The sequence below is a fragment of the Corvus brachyrhynchos genome, unplaced genomic scaffold, assembly GCF_000691975.1.
Source record: "Corvus brachyrhynchos isolate BGI_N302 unplaced genomic scaffold, ASM69197v1 scaffold37, whole genome shotgun sequence".
Taxonomy (NCBI): Eukaryota; Metazoa; Chordata; class Aves; order Passeriformes; family Corvidae; genus Corvus; species Corvus brachyrhynchos.
Genome location: NW_008239289.1, coordinates 83213 through 104135, shown reverse-complemented (window position 1 = coordinate 104135; position 20923 = coordinate 83213). Strand labels below are relative to the sequence as shown.

The 20923-nt window shown below is 39.3% G+C and overlaps 1 protein-coding gene across 2 annotated transcripts in view; it reads right to left on the bottom strand.

The window, feature by feature from the left end:
- Window positions 1–2014: 2014 nt before the first annotated feature.
- The window catches only part of PTCH1 (patched 1), a 42392-nt gene continuing 23483 nt past the window's right edge, over window positions 2015–20923 (bottom strand). The window contains exons 14-22 of one of the 2 annotated variants that reach the window (XM_017740457.1): window positions 20415–20557; window positions 18286–18469; window positions 16586–16866; window positions 14931–15068; window positions 12847–12989; window positions 9789–9888; window positions 8230–8484; window positions 6710–7172; window positions 2015–5236 (exon numbers count right to left, since the gene is read on the bottom strand). In XM_017740457.1, the coding sequence (XP_017595946.1) occupies window positions 6711–7172; window positions 8230–8484; window positions 9789–9888; window positions 12847–12989; window positions 14931–15068; window positions 16586–16866; window positions 18286–18469; window positions 20415–20557 (1706 nt within the window). In that variant the 3' untranslated portion in view covers window positions 2015–5236; window position 6710. Of the gene's footprint in view, window positions 5237–6709; window positions 7173–8229; window positions 8485–9788; window positions 9889–10061; window positions 10079–12846; window positions 12990–14930; window positions 15069–16585; window positions 16867–18285; window positions 18470–20414; window positions 20558–20923 lie in introns of those variants that run through there. The other variant, XR_001864023.1, reaches the window with a different exon arrangement.

Genomic DNA, 20923 nt, shown 5'->3' with positions numbered 1-20923 from the left:
CAGGCCTAGCTGCTGTGGCAGCAGAAACACTAGCGACACATCCAGTTATGGCTGTGAAAATGGAGAGTGGAAGTGTTCATAAGGAAAGCTGTGATAAGTGGCCTGGATGACACTGCAGACAACTGAGTATCTGAGGGAGAGATTTCTTTTGCTTACATAGTGTCTGTAGGAGCAAAATAATATCTGCAGCATCAAATATGTAAAATATGCCAGCATATACATTTTTTTCTCTTTTTTTGGTCAAAGCAGAGTACTGCTTTGCTTTTGTGCTTAATGAGCTGAAATTAACCAGGGAAAGTTAAACTGGGCATGTATTTTTTCAAGCTACTCAAGCTAGGTGGTGCAGTTTCCTGGCACGCACTCTGTTCTAGCAATAAGATTCAACATGTATGCAACAAAAAAGACAAGAATGATTAAATGGAGTTGGAAAGTAGTAATTGTTCTCATTGCTTGAAGCAGACATTAAAAATAATTAAAATTTGGCAGTGGTATATTCAGATATAAACAGTCAGTGTCTCAAATTCTCATTGGGAGTAAAAGTTAACAAAAATGAAACACCTGTTCATACATCAGTGCTGCTGCAGTTTAGCAGCATGCAGCATTCCTGAAGCTGTTAAATACGTGCATTAGGCCAACAAAAATTTGGCCACATGTTTACTTAAGGCCTGAATAAATACGGCCAATCTCTGGCAAAAATCTAATCAAGTTCTTACCTGTGGTTAATAAGACTGACAGCAAAATGATAAGAAACCTTAACATGACAAGTAATATAATGTAAATAGCTTTTGTTGATGCAAAATGGAATGTTAAAAGAAAAAATCCTATGTTCTGACGGAGAGAATGTATTGATTTATTTACATGGTTTCCAGCTGTGTGAATGGAACTGCTCCCATGGATGGCTGGGACACAGAAGACGAAGTGAGTGAGCTGAGCTAAAGCAAGGCCTAAGTGAGCGCTGTTCTCATGGGCGGTATCTACAAAAGCCAAATCTGCAACCTGACTCAGGCTGGCTAATCCTGAGGGTGTGAGGGGGAGTACTTTGAGTAGCAAAAATACATGTGTTTTGCATTTCAAGTCCTTTAACTCTATTTTTCTCTTGTGTGGTAAAACTTCCAGAAAACATAAAATAGAAAATTGTATTTGTATTTCCTCTGACCATGGAAAGTAGAGGCTGAATTATAAATTATCTCAAGACATGTTTGGGCTTTTTGCTTATGAGAAATTTAGAAGACTCATGTAAAAAAGTCATCTAAGGGTTACAGGATAAAATAAAGGACTGCTGGCTCTGTGGCACTTTGAAGGATGCTCAGCAGAGTATCTGCACAGGAGAAACCACACCGAGGTTTATGATGCAAATGACTTCAGACAGATGTTGCTACTTAACACTGTTCACTCTGCTGCCCACTGTAGCCTCTCCTCCCTGCCAAGTGGGGCTCATGCAGGGCACAGGGACCTGCACCCTGGCTGGCAAGCGGTAGCATGCTTCCCAGAGGGAATTTTGTCAAGAGTCTCCCTTCTTATGGATGGCTGTAGTTTTCAGAACTGCACGTTTATTTTTTCTTCCACAAAGTGGAAATACCAGACTGATTTTCTTATCCAATTTAGGGAGCAACCACAGAGATGGGAAAAAGACAAAGAATTTCCTCCCACATCTAAGAAGAAATAACCGTTATATAAAGCGTTTATATAAGCCAAGTGTTTATATATTAGCAAAGAGTTTGAAGTCTACACAAATTGTTTCATTCAGAGTGAGAATGACATGTATAACCCAGTCGTAAACCTATCCCCCAACCTGCAACAAAGGTAACAGAATCAACAGACGAGGACCAGCATGCTACCATTTGGACAGGGTAGCAAATGGCTCCTGCTCCAAAATGGGCAAATCTGAATATCCCACACATCCCAAATATCGAAAGATCGCAGATTCACGCTCCAAATCAGAATGATTGCATGGTTGCACCTGCAGAGATGACCAGCAGTAAATAAAGAAGCATTCCATAAACAACCAAATCCATACCCTGTAAGTTATAATATTTTTTTATTCATGTTAGAATTTCTATCAGTGTTTGAACATTAATATTTAGAGAGTTTGTACAATTTCCATTCAAAGCTTAAAATGAGAACCACACTAGATCACAAATGGTAACTAAAACACAGTTCAGAATTGTATGAATATTCACACTCTCTTTCTCTCTTAACACTGTTAAACACTTTGTTTTCTCCCCGGGGTTTACAAGAAAAAGTGTGCACTGTAATTGTATCTCAGCAGTGTTCCAAAACATAATGGTATCATCATTACATATAAACTCTTTAAAAATATACTTCTGTCAAAAGACTTGATGACTACTATGTACACTACAAAAATAAATTTTCATATAAATAAATTATATGGCATAATTTTATCTTTGTAACTGAAATGACACAAACCCACTCCTACCAAACAGGCAGGCAATGAGACCCAGTTTGAATATTTTTTTCCTTTTAACTCCTTACACTAAAAGCTACAACAAGTCCATAATGTAAATGTTATATACTCTTTCCTATTTAACATTAGTAAGCACTCTATACAAATAAAAATCCATTAAACAGTAAAAACATAACTGTAATAGTGTTTCCAATACAAATAAAATCCCTGCATTTTGTTTGTTATAAACTGGCATGACAAATACTGTAAGAAAAACATTCTTATGATACAAAAATATAAATATCACCCATGATTAAAAAAGTTAAGAAACAAAACCAAAACAAAATAAATGTTGCCAGCCACTGAGTTCTCCCCTTGCCAATGTGACTATCGAAGAAGAAGGTCTACATTGTGCACAAAGCAGCAGATAGCTCACCCACACACAAGTACGCAGGAAGACTTGGGCAGGTGGCAGACACTGCAGCTTGCCCTGGGCCCCTTCCCTCCCGAGGAAGAGCAGGCAGCAAGCCAGCCTGCAGCACAGAGGCAGCAGCAGTGCCAGTGGGAGCCCTGCCAACCTCTGACACGTAAGCGCACAAGCTTGGTGGTTGAAGGCAGCTTCCAATTAGTACCATACAGTTTTGTTGCAGAGTTTGTATGATCTGAGGTCACTATGCTGCTAGTGCTAAATTGGGGGCCCTCATCTTTTTGTCATCAAGAATTTTCATGTTAGACAGTGAACTGGACCAGTAGGCAGTTGCGACATTAACCCTTGGTGTGCACTGAAACAGTAGCTTATGTATCACGGGAATGACACCAGGCTCTCGCCACCTGCTCTTCGAGTGTTCACATTGGAGATCTGTAAACAAGTGCCTCATATCAAAGTGTTTTCAAGTGAGCAAAAAAGGCATGGAAATTTGTGCATTCTAATTATCCCCATTCGTTTTGCTGGCAAGGTCTGTGGGCAAAGAAGACTCCCTGAAGCCACTGGAGAAAAACACTTTGCCATCAAAGAATTGGCCACTGCTGTTCAGGTACATATATATATATATGTATATATATATATAAAGAAAAGCCCTACCACTGCTGTGTTTAGAAACTGAATACTGGTTGTGTTTGGCTCTGAATACAAAAGTTAACATCTACCTGCTCTAAAAAACAGCTTGGAGAAGGGCAGAAAAAAGATGAAAAAAGAAGACAGAGAGAACGAAAACTTGTGTTGCATTATTTTAAATTAAGGTTCTTTGTTCCTACGGTTTGTTTCCAACTGGAACACAGATTGTAGTGTTTTTCCAGACCCTTCACCTGCAGCAATCCCCTTTTAGTTTAAAAATAATAGTACAAAAAGCTAAATTAGTTTCGCAAAGAGATCCCAGTTTAGCTGTTTTAATTAAAAGTGCCGATGCAGCATGGGAAAACACAAACAATAGAGAAAAGAACTACCCAGGCCTTACGTGTCATTACCGTCCCGGCCCACCAGAAAGCCATTTCTATTTAAAAAGTGAATATACTTTTTTTTTTAATCCTTCCATTTAATTTTTATCCCTTACTCTTAACTCCTTCCTGCCACGAAAATAAGGTGACCAAAGATACTGCTTTCATTGCTGTAATGACTCAGCTAAGCTCTGGCTCACCATCAAACAATTCATTATCCAGCTTCTAATGCCACTCAATTAACAGTATCAAAATAAGGCAGATGCTCATTGTATTTCTATAACCACCAGCACCTCTCAATATCCAGCACCTTTGGAAGTAAAAAAATAATGGTTATAGTGCTTGCACTTACCTGGCACCTTCTGCAAGGGAAAAAAGGAAATCAAAGCACTACACAAACAGTAATTAAGCCTCACATTCCTGGGAGGTAGGTAAGTGTAAATATAACCATTTTACAGAATGAGAAACTGAGCCATGGGGCAGTTAAGTGACTTGACCAAAGTCATGTGAACCAAGTCATTAAGGGTTTGGGAACTGAAACATAATTCCAAACCTCAACTCCCTGTCTTCTCTAGTATTTTAGTTGGGCCTTTGATGATGGCAGTCTATAGTTGTATATATTGGTAAACAACAACAGAGTTTTCACTAGCTCCTACTAACAGGGAAAGCCAGACTCACATCAGCATCAGTGGGTTTGTAAGCCCACCAAGTGTTAACACACAGTAGAAGAGAAACTACAGTACACCAGGAACATAGACACAGAAGCATGCATATTTCCAGATGCACACATGGACACATACAGCAAAATAAAACCTGCACATAGCTAAATCTATTTAAGCCTCCCAGATTAACTTGCTTTTCTTCATATTTGCTTATTTTAAAAATTACCACGCATAGCGTGTTTGAAAGTTAACAGTAACATTTCATACTACCACAGGGTTGTGATACGCAAATTTAAAATATTTTTAAGACATGTACCACCTTTAAAAAATCCTATTACATAGCAATATTTGCATAGAATTATACAAGTAAATTATAAAATATTTAAGCAGCAGCAACTTATGCTGAAATTTAGAACTAGATTAAGCTTAGTTGTGGCACAGATATCAATGTACAAAAAGTACAAAGAGCACACAATATTGTCCCCATTCCATTGCCCAGAGGCAAATTACTCCAGATTATACTACTTTACATCGTTCTTTTGTATATTACATATGTGTACATCTTTTAAATACTTAAAAGAAATATTTAACAAAATAATACAATAGGTTACAGTAACAGTGAACTGTTGTCCTGATGCAGCATGTCCTTTTCTACAACTTCAAGCAGTTCTTCTCTTCAAGCAGTTCTGGAATACAGTTTTCCATCTTTGGCCTCTTCTTTGCTTCAATTATTACCCTGTACAAAGGAGGAGAGGGAAAAAAGCAAACATTCACCAAATTTCAAGAAAAACAAGCAAATCAAACTAAGCCAACTCATTTCATGATTCTTGTGGTTAGTTACCAGTCAGGAAATGCTGGCTCTGCTTTCATCTCAGTCATTAATTTCCTGGTGAAAAAATACTGATGCCAATTTAAAAAATGTAGATGCTTTAATTTCTAAGTTCCCAATTTTAGATACCTGTGACAAATTCAGTCAAAACCAAGGAACAGTTGGAGGACAAGTATGCTACATTGAATACTGAGCTTACTTAAGAATCTCATACTACCACGCACTTCAGCTTGAAAAAGCAGAGCCCAAGTATTTCCTTATACTGTGGATACTATTACTTGTCATACATCTAGATTGAGTGGCTAAAAGCATTCATTTCTATGTTTTGGGATGCTTGAAAACACATTTTATAATTCAGAAAGTAGTTTCACTTCGAATTATCATCAAAATTTCCATCAAAACTCTGTGTGTGTGCATGCACATGCATGCGTACGTACGTGCAAAATATTCTAGAATCAAAATAAAATTACTTTCTCTGCTCAAACTAGTGTCTGTCAATAAAAAAGCTCAGACAAGCAAAGAGAAAAAACAGGAATCCACAGATAAGTAACTATTCTAACACTTCCTTTTTCCCCTCCAAGAGAAGAACAGTGTGAAAACAGTGAGAAATAGTTTTCAGGTAACAGCCCCAAAAAGTTTTCAGTGTAAAAACTCAATGGGCAGCTCTACGCTATGCAAATCTGCAATAGCCACAGCAGCTGGCCCTGGCAAGGCAGAGGTCGGCTCAGACACCTCCAGTGTGTGAGGTCACTGGGAAGGCCCTCTGAAGGGCCCCCCAAAGAGCAGGGGACACCCTGCTGAGCAGCAGGGCACTAGGCATGGCAGGACTTCCCACTTCTCACTCGGCTCATCCTGCAGAGGGATTCATTCCCTTTATGGACTTTAAATTCTTTCACAAACTATTTCATTCAAGAGATGACAACTCCTGAAGTAGCTGGCAGTTTTACACTCTCCTAAGAAACGTCATTTTATATAACATTTTAGAGCATGCCTGATTCAGAGATCAAAAGACAGAACTAATGAAATGGTAAAGGCAGTCAGGACAGCTCTGAAGATGTTACACAACATGTCTGCTTCATTTTTCTCATCTGGTAAACTGGGATTGTATGATATACTTATCCATCTTGCAAGCCTTTTTAAAGTAGTTTATGTCTGAATGCACTATGACTTCTCAGTGTTGGAGAGGACTACCTTAGCCATCCTCTCATCTAGTGCAAAATGTACTATATTCATAGTTAGCACATTTAAGGTGATCAGTGTGACCTGTAAGTAGTGCTATCTAAAGAAAAGGTACCTCTGAGGAACTTCATTTTTCCTTTCTTTTGATCACACCATTGCCTGACACAAGCCAAAGCTTGCAGTTACATGTGATGGACCTACCTTACTGTGAGCTGTTGCCAGTTGTCCTCTCCTCACATTCAACATCTTGCAGTTCTATAACCTCTACTTTCGAATTTCTTCTTTCACACCGCACATTAAAAGGCACATGTGGGTCCTCAAACGGTGCATGGCCAGCTTCATGGTGTCCGTCGTAGGATGGAAAGCTCACAGTAGTGATAGGCTGGCAGTAGGCTGCTCCTTCAGTGCCCGTGGCCCCGAAAGCCGGGCTTCTCACGCTGTGGGAATGAGCCTTGGGGCCTGAGCGATCCCTGTTGCTGGGTCCCGAGTGCCCTTCAGTAGAAATTTCAAAAGCATCCCTGCGAGGGCGGTAAGGAGGTGGTCGCAGCCCTTCCCTCACTTCCCTTTTGGGCTGTCTGCCCTGACGCCATGGCTGCTGTGTGCTGGGCTCTGGATTTGATTGCAGCCTGGGATTCGGCTGATGCCTTGCTTCCGGCTGAACCACCTGAGAGGGACACGCACGGTTACACCTCTGCAAAGCAGAGCAAACAAATACTATGCTTGCTTATATTTTATGCTGAGAATAATTATAATGATGCTCTAACCCCACAAAGGGAAAGTTCTGGAATCTGGTAATTGATTTTTCCATGGTTTTTGTCTGAAGTTATTAAAACCTGGAAAGCATACCTTCAGAAAAACACAGGATGACAGCTGAAAACATTATTGTAAGCTTCCTACATGCTGGTCCATCTTTTCAAAGGGATGGGTGACAAGCACTTGATCTTAACTCAACAAGGAGAATTGCAGGCATTTGGAAAAGGGTCTATTCCGTGCAGGGAACATACACAGGATGTTAGTAGGGTAGTTTGTATAGACTGTAGGAATCTGTTTTCTGATTTCCATAAAGAGCATGAAGCACAGCAGCTACGTCAGTCAATAAACCGTGACCAACTTCAAATGTGGCTGTGCTTGTACCTATTTCTAGGCCTCTGCTGAACAAAACCAGATCCGCATTGCAGCTCAGCATGCAACATCAGCAGGGGTAGGAGACAGAGCTTTTTCACTTTCTTTTGAAATCGCAATTGTGCCAACCCAGTGGCAAGATGCAACAAGGCCCAAGATTTGGTCAAGCACTTGAACTACTTTCTTCTCACTCTGATCTTTCTCCCCAAAATGTACTATCACAGAGAGGTATATGATAGCAATTCACAAGATGTGTGAAAGAGGTTGGGATCTTGTAATCTCTCATCCTCTCTCTGAAAACAGTCATCAAACAGACTGAGAGCTCTCTCTTGTGGCTGGTGCCAATAGGATGTAACAGCAATTATCCATGCCAAAGGCCGCTGCTTTTGTACCACCGCTTTACCTCCAACTCAATTCTAAAGAAGAGAATGGGAAAAACCTTCACTCCCTGCTAACAGGTTTTGGCACAAAGTCACAATCAGCTAGAAAGAGTTTTCCATGAAAATAAATAGATCGATTAAAAACAAAAAAACCACACCAAAAAACTCCTTCTTGCCCTCCTGCTAGTCCATATGAAAGCTACTTAGAAAGCTACTTACAGTGGATCTTGCAAAGAGAGGATCCTCAGTTGCTTCCACTATTACTTGATGGACTGGTGCCCCAGGACCTTGCGTGGCCTCGTACTGATGAAGCTCTTCACTGATGCCAGACACGGTGGTTTGAGAGCTGTACTCAGAATCAGAGGAATCCGAAGCATTATGTGTGTGGCCAGGTGGCAGTGCAAACCTGACGGTACCGGGGGGTGGCTCAGGAGATGGTGTGGGCAATCTGTCATGTCCTTTGGCTGGAGAAACCTGATGACAGCAATGCTTTCAGTTACATTCAGATAGCTTTACCCTTTTAATCGCTAGTGCTTGACACAAACACACCCTGCCATGCCACAACAACCTTAGCAACAGTTTTCTGATGAACATGGATACTGAAGTGAAAAAAATTAATGGAAGTGTAAAAGACATGATCTCCATCAGTGGATATGTATATAAACAGGACTACACAGATTCTTCTAGGTATCATTGTCTCAGGAAGTGCCTTTATGTGTGTATGTGCATGCACTTGCACTTGTAAATATAAAAATAAAAATAATATGGGGGCTTCCCTCTCCCTTCAGCAAGCATTAGCAGTGATTTCATAAAATCACCTCTGTGGGTTGGTACAGTGTGATTCAGTGTCTATTTGCAAAGAGAGATGGATACACACATCACAGCAATATATATGGTAATAACACACACATACACATTGCTTGAGTAAGAGACAGGTCATGCATACTGTTAGGAATTAAGAGATTACACATTGTTGTCAAAACTGTTTTACTAATATTAAAAGAACCCAAACACTTCTGGAATATACTGGTGCTGTAGACATACCTTGTGTTTTAGTCTTGTGCACACACATATATATAGGGATGTGAAACATAGCACACTGATTCTACTGACACGTGATAAAGATAACCCCACATAACTCCAGAGTTAATGATCAACAACTAAATATAATGTTGGTATCTCTGAACCTGGAGTCTGGATTTGAGCTTTGTCCTGTAAAGGCATCAACATCTAAGTGAAGCCTTCCCTGCATCCCTACTTGAGGGAGAAAAATGCTGCAGGGAGAGGTGACTGGACAGTGGGGACCTTCTGGCAGACCAATCATGGTTATCAAGGTGTGGTCTGTGGACCACCACTGTGTGTGTTGGTCCACACAGGCCTTCCTGGTGGTCTGCTCAGCTAAACACTTTGAGGAATTCAACAGAGCCAGTGAGGTAGGGAAGAATGTGTATAAAACACACTGTCTTTTGCAAAATATTGAGGGAAATCCTTATTTTCCAAACTTGTTTGCAGATCACATTATGCTAGTAGTATAAATAACTATCAGGTTAGCTTAGTGCAACCTCTAAAACAAGACTTATTAAAGAAAATTTTAAAAGTAGAGTAGTACCAACTACATAACAAACAGCACTTTTAATAAAAAATTATTTAAAAGCCTGAGAGCAAAAAAATTAATCCAAGAAAGTTTTTAAAATAGTTTCTAAAAATGGTGGGTGACTGAGGGGGACAGCAGTGCAGACATAGTATTATTTTTTCTGTTCACCATTAATTTTACTGACCTCAGGGTATGGTCCAAAGAATGAGAGAAGAACAGGAAGCAGCACCAATCCATTGAGAACTCCCAGAATGGTTAGGATTGCCAAAACAGCAAAGAAATACCTGAAGTACAGTTTAAAGGGTTTGGGGCAGAGAATAGCCACTGTTAGAAACAGGGGATTACAAATTACTCCTGCATATGTTAAAATAATAGCAATACTAAATTGACTCTAACATATTACTAATATCAAAGAAACAATTGTATCACTTTCTGTATAAGATATAGGGGTTTTTACCTTTTGAATTAGAGAAGCTATATTCCACAAAGTGTTAGTTGAGAAAGGAAAGAAAAAAATTACATTTGTTAATTTCCCAGAATCTGGAAGCATGTAATGTTATTTATGAATGTGTTACACAAACACAAAAATATGGAATGTGCAGGGAATGGCTGAATGGATTGAAAGCACAAATACAATGAAAAGGGGCCCCCATTAGTGAAAACCCAGCAGAAGCAAACAAATGAAGTGAAGGGTGTAGAATTTAAACAATTTAGTGTAGAAGGAAAAGAAGCCCTCTTCTCCCAGCAGCTAATCCACTGTGAAATGCTTTCCGCAAGTTACAGCAGAATGTCTAATTAAATCTACAGTATATCAGGTAAGGGTTTTCCTTGCCATTCATTAATCAAACTTAACGCCTAGAATTCTGTGAGTTCCAGTTTTACCAAATAGCTTGAATTGCAATGCTTTTACAACACAGGAACCCACTTTCTGCAAAGAAAATGCCCATTCTATAGTAAGCTTCAGCATTGTACTGAGTAAGAGTGCTCCACAATGGCAGAGCTGCATTGCAGGCTAATCTTTTGTTGAACAATTTAGCATCTCTGAATACTCTTGTTTTGCGTCAGCCAATTCAAACATAAAGGCTGAAATACTATGGAAGAAGAGAAAAGTGCACAAGTAGTTGTCCTTTCCCACCACTGAGGGCTAAGGTCTGGGATCCTTCATGAATACCAAGGTAAACCTGTCAGTAAAAGGAAAGTCTTGCTAGTTGGTATTCGGCACAGCTGGGGCTCAGACTAAACTTAAGGCTGCGTTGTAACTAGTGATTTCAAGGACTGAGTCTTGGTAAATTCCTGGAGGAGAAGGCAAAGGAGAAGAACAGAGGGCAAGTTTGCTACTAATGGGTCTGCTGATTACATTGTCTAGCTGGCAACAAACTTTACTGCCTCCCTGTTTCCACATCTGATCAAATATATCAGACTCCTGTAAAACTATAAATATCCTGCTATTGTAAACATTTGGGAATTTCTGATCTGCATTAGCAAAAATCAGCAAGCCAATCTACTCTACTAACATAAACCACCAGAACTTTAAACTGGGACACAGATCAACAACAGGCATTAAAAACATTTGCATCTCATCCATCTAACGTTAGAATAAACAGGAGGATTATAGCTTTGACCAGTTGGTGTATACAATGTCTGTTAATTTACTTAATCTTCCATATTGCTGGACTAATCTGTCGCTTTCCGGAAGTTTGGGATCTTCTTCGCCCACTATAACAATGCTCAGGCTCCCCATAGTTTATTTTATTATGTTTTTTAAATACAGCAAACTAAAGTGAGATTGTGCTATAAAATGAGAAACTGATGGCCAAAAAAAGTAAAATAACAGAATTTGAAAAGTTGAAAGGCTCATTTTATAAACTGAGAGCACATCCAATCCAAATTTTGTGTGAAGGGCTGCTACGATCTTCCATTTGCTATGACACAAAAATGTGTGCCAAAATCTCATCTGTTAAGTAGGAAAGCAGTACAACAAAAATGTAGCCCTGTAAATTTAGGTTAAATCTATCAGTAACCTGTATGTCAAAATGTTCCAACCCTTACAAAACCAGGTCCTGAAAGAATAATTATATTTCTTCAATACCAATACAATAAAGTAAAAAATAGTGATTTGGGGGAAAAAAAATTCTATTTCAGGACATGGAGTACCTGTATAGTAATAATACTCATGTAGGTTTCATGAGATCTAACTGCAAACTGCCTGCTTTCTTCAAATCTCTTTCATATATAAACAAAAAGCCTGATGAGATTTAGCAGTCATTCTCTCAGCTCCTGCCCCTGACAATTCGTTGTTCTTGTTGTCAAATGGATGTCAGTTAAGTCTAGTCATCTATCCAGCTTATGTCTACCTAAGTAGTTAAGCCATCTTTCAGAGCACTTTTATTTGGCCCAGTTCTACCTCCGTTCCATTTTTAGGGCTTGGATTATTTTTGTGTGTGTGTGCTGTAGTTTACCACAAAGAGCCTGTGTTACTTCTAAGATTAGCCATTCTGCAGAGCTCCACAGGTTGTTTGGAATAGAATAGGATCTGTTTCATTGCACTTCTCAAATTCCCCTGAAGAAAAAACTTGCTTTCCTCTATACTTGACAAACTCACATTCTTAATTATATTCACAAGAAACAGCCTGCTTGTAGTTCTAAACAGAAGGGCCTTTAGGCTTTGCTGTACAAAATTTTAGTATGAAGTTCTGTGTTCATATTTATGGTTCCCCAGCTCCCAAACAGGGCTTTCTTTCCACCACCTGCCCCCCGCCTCCCCTTTTCCTCATTATATAAACCCCGCATAAGGATAGAAAAAGAAGGCCCTGAGAGAGTCACTTGCAGCACAGTTGAGTGTTTGTAAGTTCGCGTGTCCTTTGCATACAAATTCTTGTGCATACAAGAAGTCTGGAGGACCTCAAGGCTAAAGGTCAGATGCAGCTAATACTAGACAATACAAGATGCTTTGAACTAATTCAAACCCAGAATTAGCAAACTTTCTAAAGAGCGACATTTTTGTGTTCCTTCATGCTAAGTGTCAGATTTTCCTGGAACAGATTTTAATGTCAGCAATGGAAACCTTACCATGTCTAGCAAGTAACAAGGAGTTAATAAAACAGAGGGAAAGCAGGACCATGATGTAAGCATACTTGACACACCATGCATAGCAACAAAATGACAGATTCACTGAAGTGACTAAAAATCAAAAGCACATTTTTTTATTTTTGAAAGAAAGTCAACACACACAAATACTTTACCTGACAATAAAATCAAACTCTGATCCTGCAAGCATTAACACGCCAAGCAGAGTAGACACAGCCCCATCCAGCACCGGTGCAAACATGTGTTCCAGTGCAAGGACAGCCCTATGGTTCCTGTCTCCCATGGCAGTTAAAAACGCCTGTAAAACAAAAAAGTCCATTTCCTTAGACTGATGCATACAACCTTCCAAACAGCCTCTCTCCTCGTACACACAGTTTTCCATCAGTTAATTACTCCAAACGATAGTTTATCAAAGTTTTATTTCTGTAGCTGGCTGACCCTTGAGAGAAGACCTGATCCTGCAGTCATACCACATAGAAGTTGCTGAGGTCACACAACCAGAGCAAGCACTGATGACAGAGTCAGACCATGATAATACTGGAAGCAATGCCTGCTTGCAACAGTAGCCTTTTGTCTCCAGCTTTCCTTATTTCCACCTGAAAAGAATTCACGTCTTGGTGAAAGCACTTCAGGTGTGAAAATTGCAGGGCTACTCCTCTTATTCTTGTGGGTCCATGGCTTCTATGACTTTTTTTAACACTGTCACTCAAAACCAAAAGGTTTTTAAACTTTTAGTACTTCAAAGCTAGTTCTGTACATACAAAATTATCTTAGGAATAGTGCTGAACATGGTAGTGCCTGAGCAACAATATGACTAATGAACTGCCTTCATCCCTTCAGCTCCTTATGAACAAGCTGTATCAAGAACACTCAAATGGTGATGTGTGTTACGAATTTGTCTACTCTGTGTATGACTCAATGGTTTAAGAAAACAAGAACCTGGCTGATCTTTTTCCTGTGATTAGTAAGGGCTCTCTTTGGTTAATTCCCTACTGGCTATTAAGATATGTGCTGAAGCAGCTATCTTCCTCACAATACTGGAATTTAAGTCTCTCTTCTCCAGAACTAAAAAAAAACAAAGGTCACAATTCGCAAGCAATAGCAGAGAACTGACCCACAAATGGATTGTGAATCACTCTCAAACTCAATTAATTTCGGTATTAAAAGTTCCAGCACTGCCTTTTTTGTATATACAACACTGATTTGACTGTTTATGTATTCCAAAGTTTTTATCTCCAGTGTCAATATGAGAAAACCACTATTTTCAGTTTGCTTGGCAGATTACCTTCAAGCACAGGTGACCCGTAAAGTTCTGTAAATTAAATTAGTTTCTTCTCATCTAGAAACAACTGTTTTGTCCCTTTCTATTCCAGTTTTCCTGTTTTAAATCTTCAATACTAAGAAGCTGTCATTTTTCTTCCTCTTCTACACCATTAGTTTCTAACACTTCCCAAACTATTCCATGTCCTAGCAAACTCAATTACTTCCAAAAGTCTAACTATCTGTAGCAGCAGGGGAAAAAAAGATGTCATCACTTGAAGGACCCCAATTGCTCCACTTTAACCTTACCCTACTTCCACTGTGGTTTTTCTCAAAATGGTTCTTTTCATTTAGGGATATTTTATATACCCTAACTCTGTACATCATCTAAACCACTAGAAAAACAGTAGAAAAATGTTTTCCTATGGACTGCATGTTTGTGCCCACTATTATTAGCCAATGGCTTCTGAAAAGAAGGTGCAGATTTTACAAATGGAATGCTAATTCAAACATGTTCCCATTTGAAAAGTCCAGAAGTACCAAATGACACAATATCTGATTTTGAAAATCTCCTCTGAAGAATTCTCTTTTGCAAGGTAGAGAATCTACATGCAAGAAGGAACAAAAAGCTGTGTAACACTGAAGCAACAACAATGAGGCTTCAGACAAGGATCATGAGAGTCTGGACTGAAGCAAGGTGATTTAAGATCTCTGTTTTCTCTATATACTTGCATCAATCAGACAAACAGGTATCACAGCTAATGTGTCCTCTCTTGTCTCCTGGGAGACTGACTCAATAGTTAGGAACTCATCAGGATCCACTCTGTTCCATTGAGACAAACAGAAAGTTAAACAAAACTGTGACCATTTTCCTCCTGAGAATCACGTCACTGGTAAGAGATGGTAAGGATTTGTGATCTGAACATAGTCACCATTTTATTTTAAAATGTTTTTTAAATGTTTCTTAATTTTTACGTACCAAAGCAACATGAACGGTGAATTCCACACCAATGCCAACAGAAGCAATCAGGATAACCACAGGCACTGCACTCAGTTTTATTCCAATTAGACCCATCATGCCAAACAGCTCCACAGTCATCAGAGCCAGCACCACCACCTAGATGATTTCAAACATCTGTTAGTAACTTCTTATACTCCAGACAATGAAGAGAAAGATATTTCAAAATAACATGGTTCCGTAAGACATATTCCTCAAAGCCATCCTATATTCACAAGGACAAGATGCTTTTACTTGTTTCATTTTTCTCAATGGCAATGAATGCTGAATAGCCAGTCTAAATTACATCCTGAGAACCAGTTAACAGAAGCACCAGCTTTGTACTGGTTACAATCCATCAGTGAGCTGAAAAACCATTTATTCCTCCTTATCATGGATACTCCCAACAGGTACATTTTTCTTTTTCACCTGCCTTTCAGACAATCCTTCCAGAAAAAGCATCTTTCAACTATCTGTATTTGAACTCTCTTTTGTAGAACTGCAAATACAGGCGAGGATGTCTAAAGCCCAGAAGAAAGTGAATGCCATAATCAGCTGATGAGTCTCAGGTTACAGAGGGACTCGGAGCTTTTAAGATATTTTGGGGGATTGACATGGACAAAGTGAACAGTTAAATATAAGAGGAAGCTTTTCTTTTTCTTTCATCTACCTTGTAAAAAAAAACTGAGGAAAAGGGAGGGGAGGAAATCTGGGGAATCAACTTTAAAAGTAGCTAAAGCCAAGCAGGAAAAAAAAAAAGGCACACTTATAAAAGCAATGGTGGACTCTGAAAATAAACGCCTTTTCCAAAGGAAAAAAAGTGTGCACTACAATAAATGATTTTATAAGCTAATGAATCAAGCATAATAACATAAATTGCTTGATTAAGTGCTATGAAAAATATTCTAGACTAAACATTTACCTTTTAACATACCTGTCATATAAATGTACATTACAAAAACTAGTAACTGTTTTATGCTTTTCTACTTCTGGCATTTTATAAACCATACGATAGTTTATGGAATTTAAACATAGGACCATCATCATTCAATTTAACTTGAATGTTTACTGAGAGGCTTATGGTGCCTTGCAGAAACCATGGAGGAGTATTCTCTGCATTTTACAATTTTATGCTCTTTCTCCTCGACAGCTCAGTTACAGTCTCTCCACAGTGCATACCGTACAACATAAGCATTTCAGTTTTTTCCAGAAAGATTGCATTCAGAAATTGCTATGAAAATTTACGGGCAAGCTAGTCATAAGCAACTGCCTTGAAAAATAACTATATGTGACAAAAGAGGAGAAGGTATATAGAATTAGAAATTACTTTAATAAAGCTCTTAATTTTCTTCTGTGTCTTTATTTCTTATGTTAGCGTGCATTTGAGCAAGGGTAAAAGTTTATGTACCTTTCTAAGAAACCTTTAAACCTGCAAAAAAGGTGGCCAGAAGATTAAGGTTATTAAGGTTTGTACCTTTAGCATGAACCCTACCCCCTCAAGTTGAATAAATATATAATGAATGATGCAATATACATACTCCACCAGAGGCCCAGACATAAACAAAACCTTCCCGACTACAGCAAGAGCTATGCTGAAAGGAATTTGACTTCAACAAAGACCCTTATAATAAACTTACAATGATCCCAGCTGTCCAGGGGTTTAGGAGGAAGAGGGCACACACCAGAAACGTGCAAGCTAAAACCACGCTAATGGATAAGAGGAGCCAGTGACGAAGTCCAATGTACTGCTCCCAGAACAGAAATGGGTAACCATTTGGGTAGCTGGAGATCCCCAGGCTGGTGTAGTTATTACAGATAGCTCTCACTTTCTCAATAGCCTCCACAAAGTCAGAAGTTTCACGCAATCCATTGAGGTAGAAAGGAAACTGAGCATATTCTATGGGCTCAGCTGCTGGAACTAGGAAAATGATAGCAGTGTTAAAATGCGTGTTTGGGAATAAGATAATACACAGAGACCAGGGTTAGCAAAACATTTTATTCTCCACAGCAAAATGCATAAAGGGTGGTGAATTTAAGTTTTACTTGTTTGGAATGAGTGGTAGTTTAAAAACTCTCCAGTAAATAGAAACTGGGAACAGTACGTGAGATTATTTTATCATGCGGTACTTTTTACTGAATACTTGGTCAAAAATCCCTAACTGCAGCAAAAAATAGACAATCACATAATTTCAAAATTTTATCCAAATGCTCCTCTTTTATGCAGTGCAGTTTCTTCAAAATCAAAGCTCATTTCCCTGAGATTAACTGGGGTCAACTGACACAAAACTGGAGAAAAATTAGGCTTGGTAAGGTTGGTTGCTTTTTTAAGATTTCCATCAAATATTTGGAAATTCAGATTCAGAAATCCACATTCTGTTACTGATGGAAATTAATGGAGAAAAAAACCCCCATAATATAAAAGTAATGGCTTACTGAGGAAATACATAACTTTTATCCTTTAATTATTTGACAAACCAACACTCTCCATACTACTTTTTTAATCTAATGCAAGGTCTGCTCTATCACTAGAGGAAAAAAAAAGGCTTCTGCAACAAGCTTTTGGTTACTGCCATTGTGTGTTCCAGACCCTGCAGCTTCATTCAGTTGACTTGCTTAACATGATTTGCCCTATTATAATCTCAACTATAAATTTTCATTAAGACAAAACTTGGCTGACTGCAACAAAACTCTAGGGCTCAGATACACTGAAGCATGGCTATCCAACCATATTTCCAACTGCACCAGTTGTCCCCTATACACTCTCTCCCGTTCGCTACTGGTGTCCAACTAGCAATCCTCCCAATAAATTGCAAGCTGAAGCAAAGCAATGCCAAGTGGTATTGGTGCCAGGAAAACAGTGAATGGCCTGAAGTGGGACTTCTCCCCTAGTTAAGTAGCTCTTGTACCGTATCAGTGCAGTAGCTTGGTGTTATGAGTTACCTTGGTAAAAATTTCTTAGGTATTAAGAATTGAGGACAACCATGACAGAGTTTCAATAATGAAATTTCAGAATAACTTGGGCAGGAATTTTGTGAAATCCCCAATTTTCTCACACAGGCAGAACTATCAAGTAACACTAGTAAGGTAAACGCTTACTATAGAATTTTAGAGCTTTAAACTGTTCTATAACTCTTTCTTCAACATGATAAAACCCTGCAGTGGTGTCACAATTGCAGTGGTGCTTGGATCTCCTATGGCTACAGCATAACACAATGTATTCTCCTGCTTATGCTTCTGAGCCCTGTGTAGCATCAGCCAAGTAGAGTTACTGGTGCTTGAAGGAAGGAGTGGGGGCACTCATGTAAACTGTAGGACATTAAGATGAAATGCTACTTACTTCTCAGCCTTGTTTCTGGCATGTAGTCTGCTTTGTCATGGACCCACTCCGGGCGGTGCGGGCGGATGTTAGCTTGCGAGGCAGCGTAGGCCACAGGGTCGTTGCTAACCCAGGCTGTCAGGTAGATGTAGAAAGCATTTGGGTTAATGATTCCATCGGCATCCACCAGACGCTGCTTAGTCAACTGCAAAATGGAAAAAAATTAGAAGCCTTTCAGAATGAGTTTTGCTTTCAGGGCTCTTGCCATAATGCTTTCAACAAATGGCCTGGAGATGCAACACAAATATAGGAGGGTAAAAGCAAGAGAATATGAATCTTCACTTGAAGGGACTTAGCAGAAAACTATTGTTTGACAACAAAACCAACATCTAAGAAAATGCACTGACAGTGGTTATTTTTAAATTAGTACTCATATAATATTTACAATAACCACTAAATCAGCAGATGGTTCCAGAAGAGACTGAACCAATTAAATACAAATTCTGAAAGACTGCAGCCAAGAATGAAAAAACAACCAAGTTGGAGCAACATATTTAAAGACAAGGAAAGAAAACCTGGCAAGAGTCCCTGTACATGTCTGTGTGCAGTTAACCTCTGTTGTTAACACTGAAGGAAATGCCACCCAGTAAATGGAGGAGAGCTATAAAAATAAAACAACATCTGTATAAATTTTGCTAACACTTGCCTCCTATGACCTATGTATTCAGAAAATGTCCAGTGTCAAAAAAGCAGATGAGAGCCCTGTGTTATTTGGGTCACTGTGGGCAAATGCATCTGTGGGGTAAACAGCAGTGGTACACTTCCAGGGTTCTGTTAGCCAAATCCTGCACAGCTAGAGCTCTGACAGAGGACTCCATGGGTGAAAAATATTACTGGGGTTTTTTGTTTTGTTTATTTAAAATTCTGGCTCAGCTCCAGTTCCAGGTCTTTTTAATGAAATGAAAAACAACAGTGACAGCAGTTAAAAAAAAAAAAATTGGATTCCAAGGATCTGGATTCAATTAGTCCACAGGATATGCAACAACTGTATGTCTTCAAGCTGTCTCTGGAACTGCACAGTACAGCGCTCAACCCCTGTGGGTGCACCACACTTTTCTCCCTCCCAGGCACAGGAAATTATATCAGCAGCTGCAGTCCAATTGCATTTGTTCCACAGCGTACCTGGTACACTCTCCTAAACAAAATGTCACTGAAGGTTTTCTCTTCAACTCCCTTTCTTTGCCTAATTCATTGCTGAAGCTTCATTCAGACCTGACAGCATGTTGCATGTTGCTATACAGCAGTGTGTTTCACACACTACAGTAACTTTGAACGATTTGCTCTGTAAATCTGTCACCTTTAATGCCAGAAAGAAAAAAGAAAGACGATAAGCAGAACTGCCAAGAAGCTCATTAGAAACACTGTTTTTCTGGCTGAAAGCACAGTGAGTCAATGATGACTCTCAGAGAGGAGAAGGTACATTATTGCAGAATTTCTTCTTCAGGGTTTGAAATCTAATCTTAGGGTAAGGAGTCATTCCCAATGTATTTCCACCTAGAAATGGCTACAGCAAATGCAATCATATGCTGTGGTAACCTCAGGCATACTTTATTTAGTCACCTCTAACAACTGCCATTTGTAGTTCTACAGCAGTTTAGATGTGTTTAGTGATGGTGGTACAAGAATATGATTCTGCATGTAAGCATTTCAGTCTATTTCCTCTATGATTCATTAATAACTTCTTTTAAATGTTCTGCTTTGCACAAATCAGTAGGAACAAACCAAATTATTGCAAATGTCTGGCATCGGACTGAACTCCATGTACCTATGGATGCAGAAAAGCATTTTTCACAACAATTTCCATGGAAACTGAGGGTGTCTGGCACGGGAGCACAAAATGCACACCAACCAGTACCAATCAAGGGCTAGCATTCCCCATGTTGATTTGAACACTTTGCAACGTAAGCCATACTGCAGCTAACAAGTGACTTCAGCTAAGTCAGCGAGGCCACACAAGAAACACGTAATTCAGACATTCAGCTCCTTGAGTTGGAAAAAAGAAACTATGACTTTTGTAGCCTTTGCACCTCCCCCCACTCCTGATGACTTGTGTATTTTTGTGTAAACCAGCATGGACTCTGATACACTACCTGGCTGATGTCAATGGGCTTTGCAGGGTTGCCTGTTTGTACCAAGAGTTTGTAAGCCAAAACAGCATCATCAGAACCATTTTTATAGTTGTTGTAAGTGATCTTCCCAGTCTCCCAGTCACTGTCAAATGCATCCTGAAGGCCTGGAAAGTTAAGGGAGGCAAGGGGAAGACAGAACAAGCAGGTGAATAATCACTCTTACATACAAATTGGAGAAGCAGAAAGAATAATTATGCTTTTTCATAGCTAAATGAGGATGAAAATTATCAACCTGGTGCCTCCTAAATTTGGGGCTCCTTCAGTGTATAGGAAGTACCAGTTGCATGTCCCGTATTTCGCCCAAAGAAAGACAGGGGAACCAAAGAAATGCAAGAGAGAAGCCCCAGGAGTCTTCCCAGGTTGTGCAGAGGAGCAAAGTTGAGCTAGCAAGGTGCAGATGCATTGTGCACTGGCATAAATGGCTTCCCCTCAAGGGAAATTGAAGATCTTCTCTAAGCGTTCCACTTAGA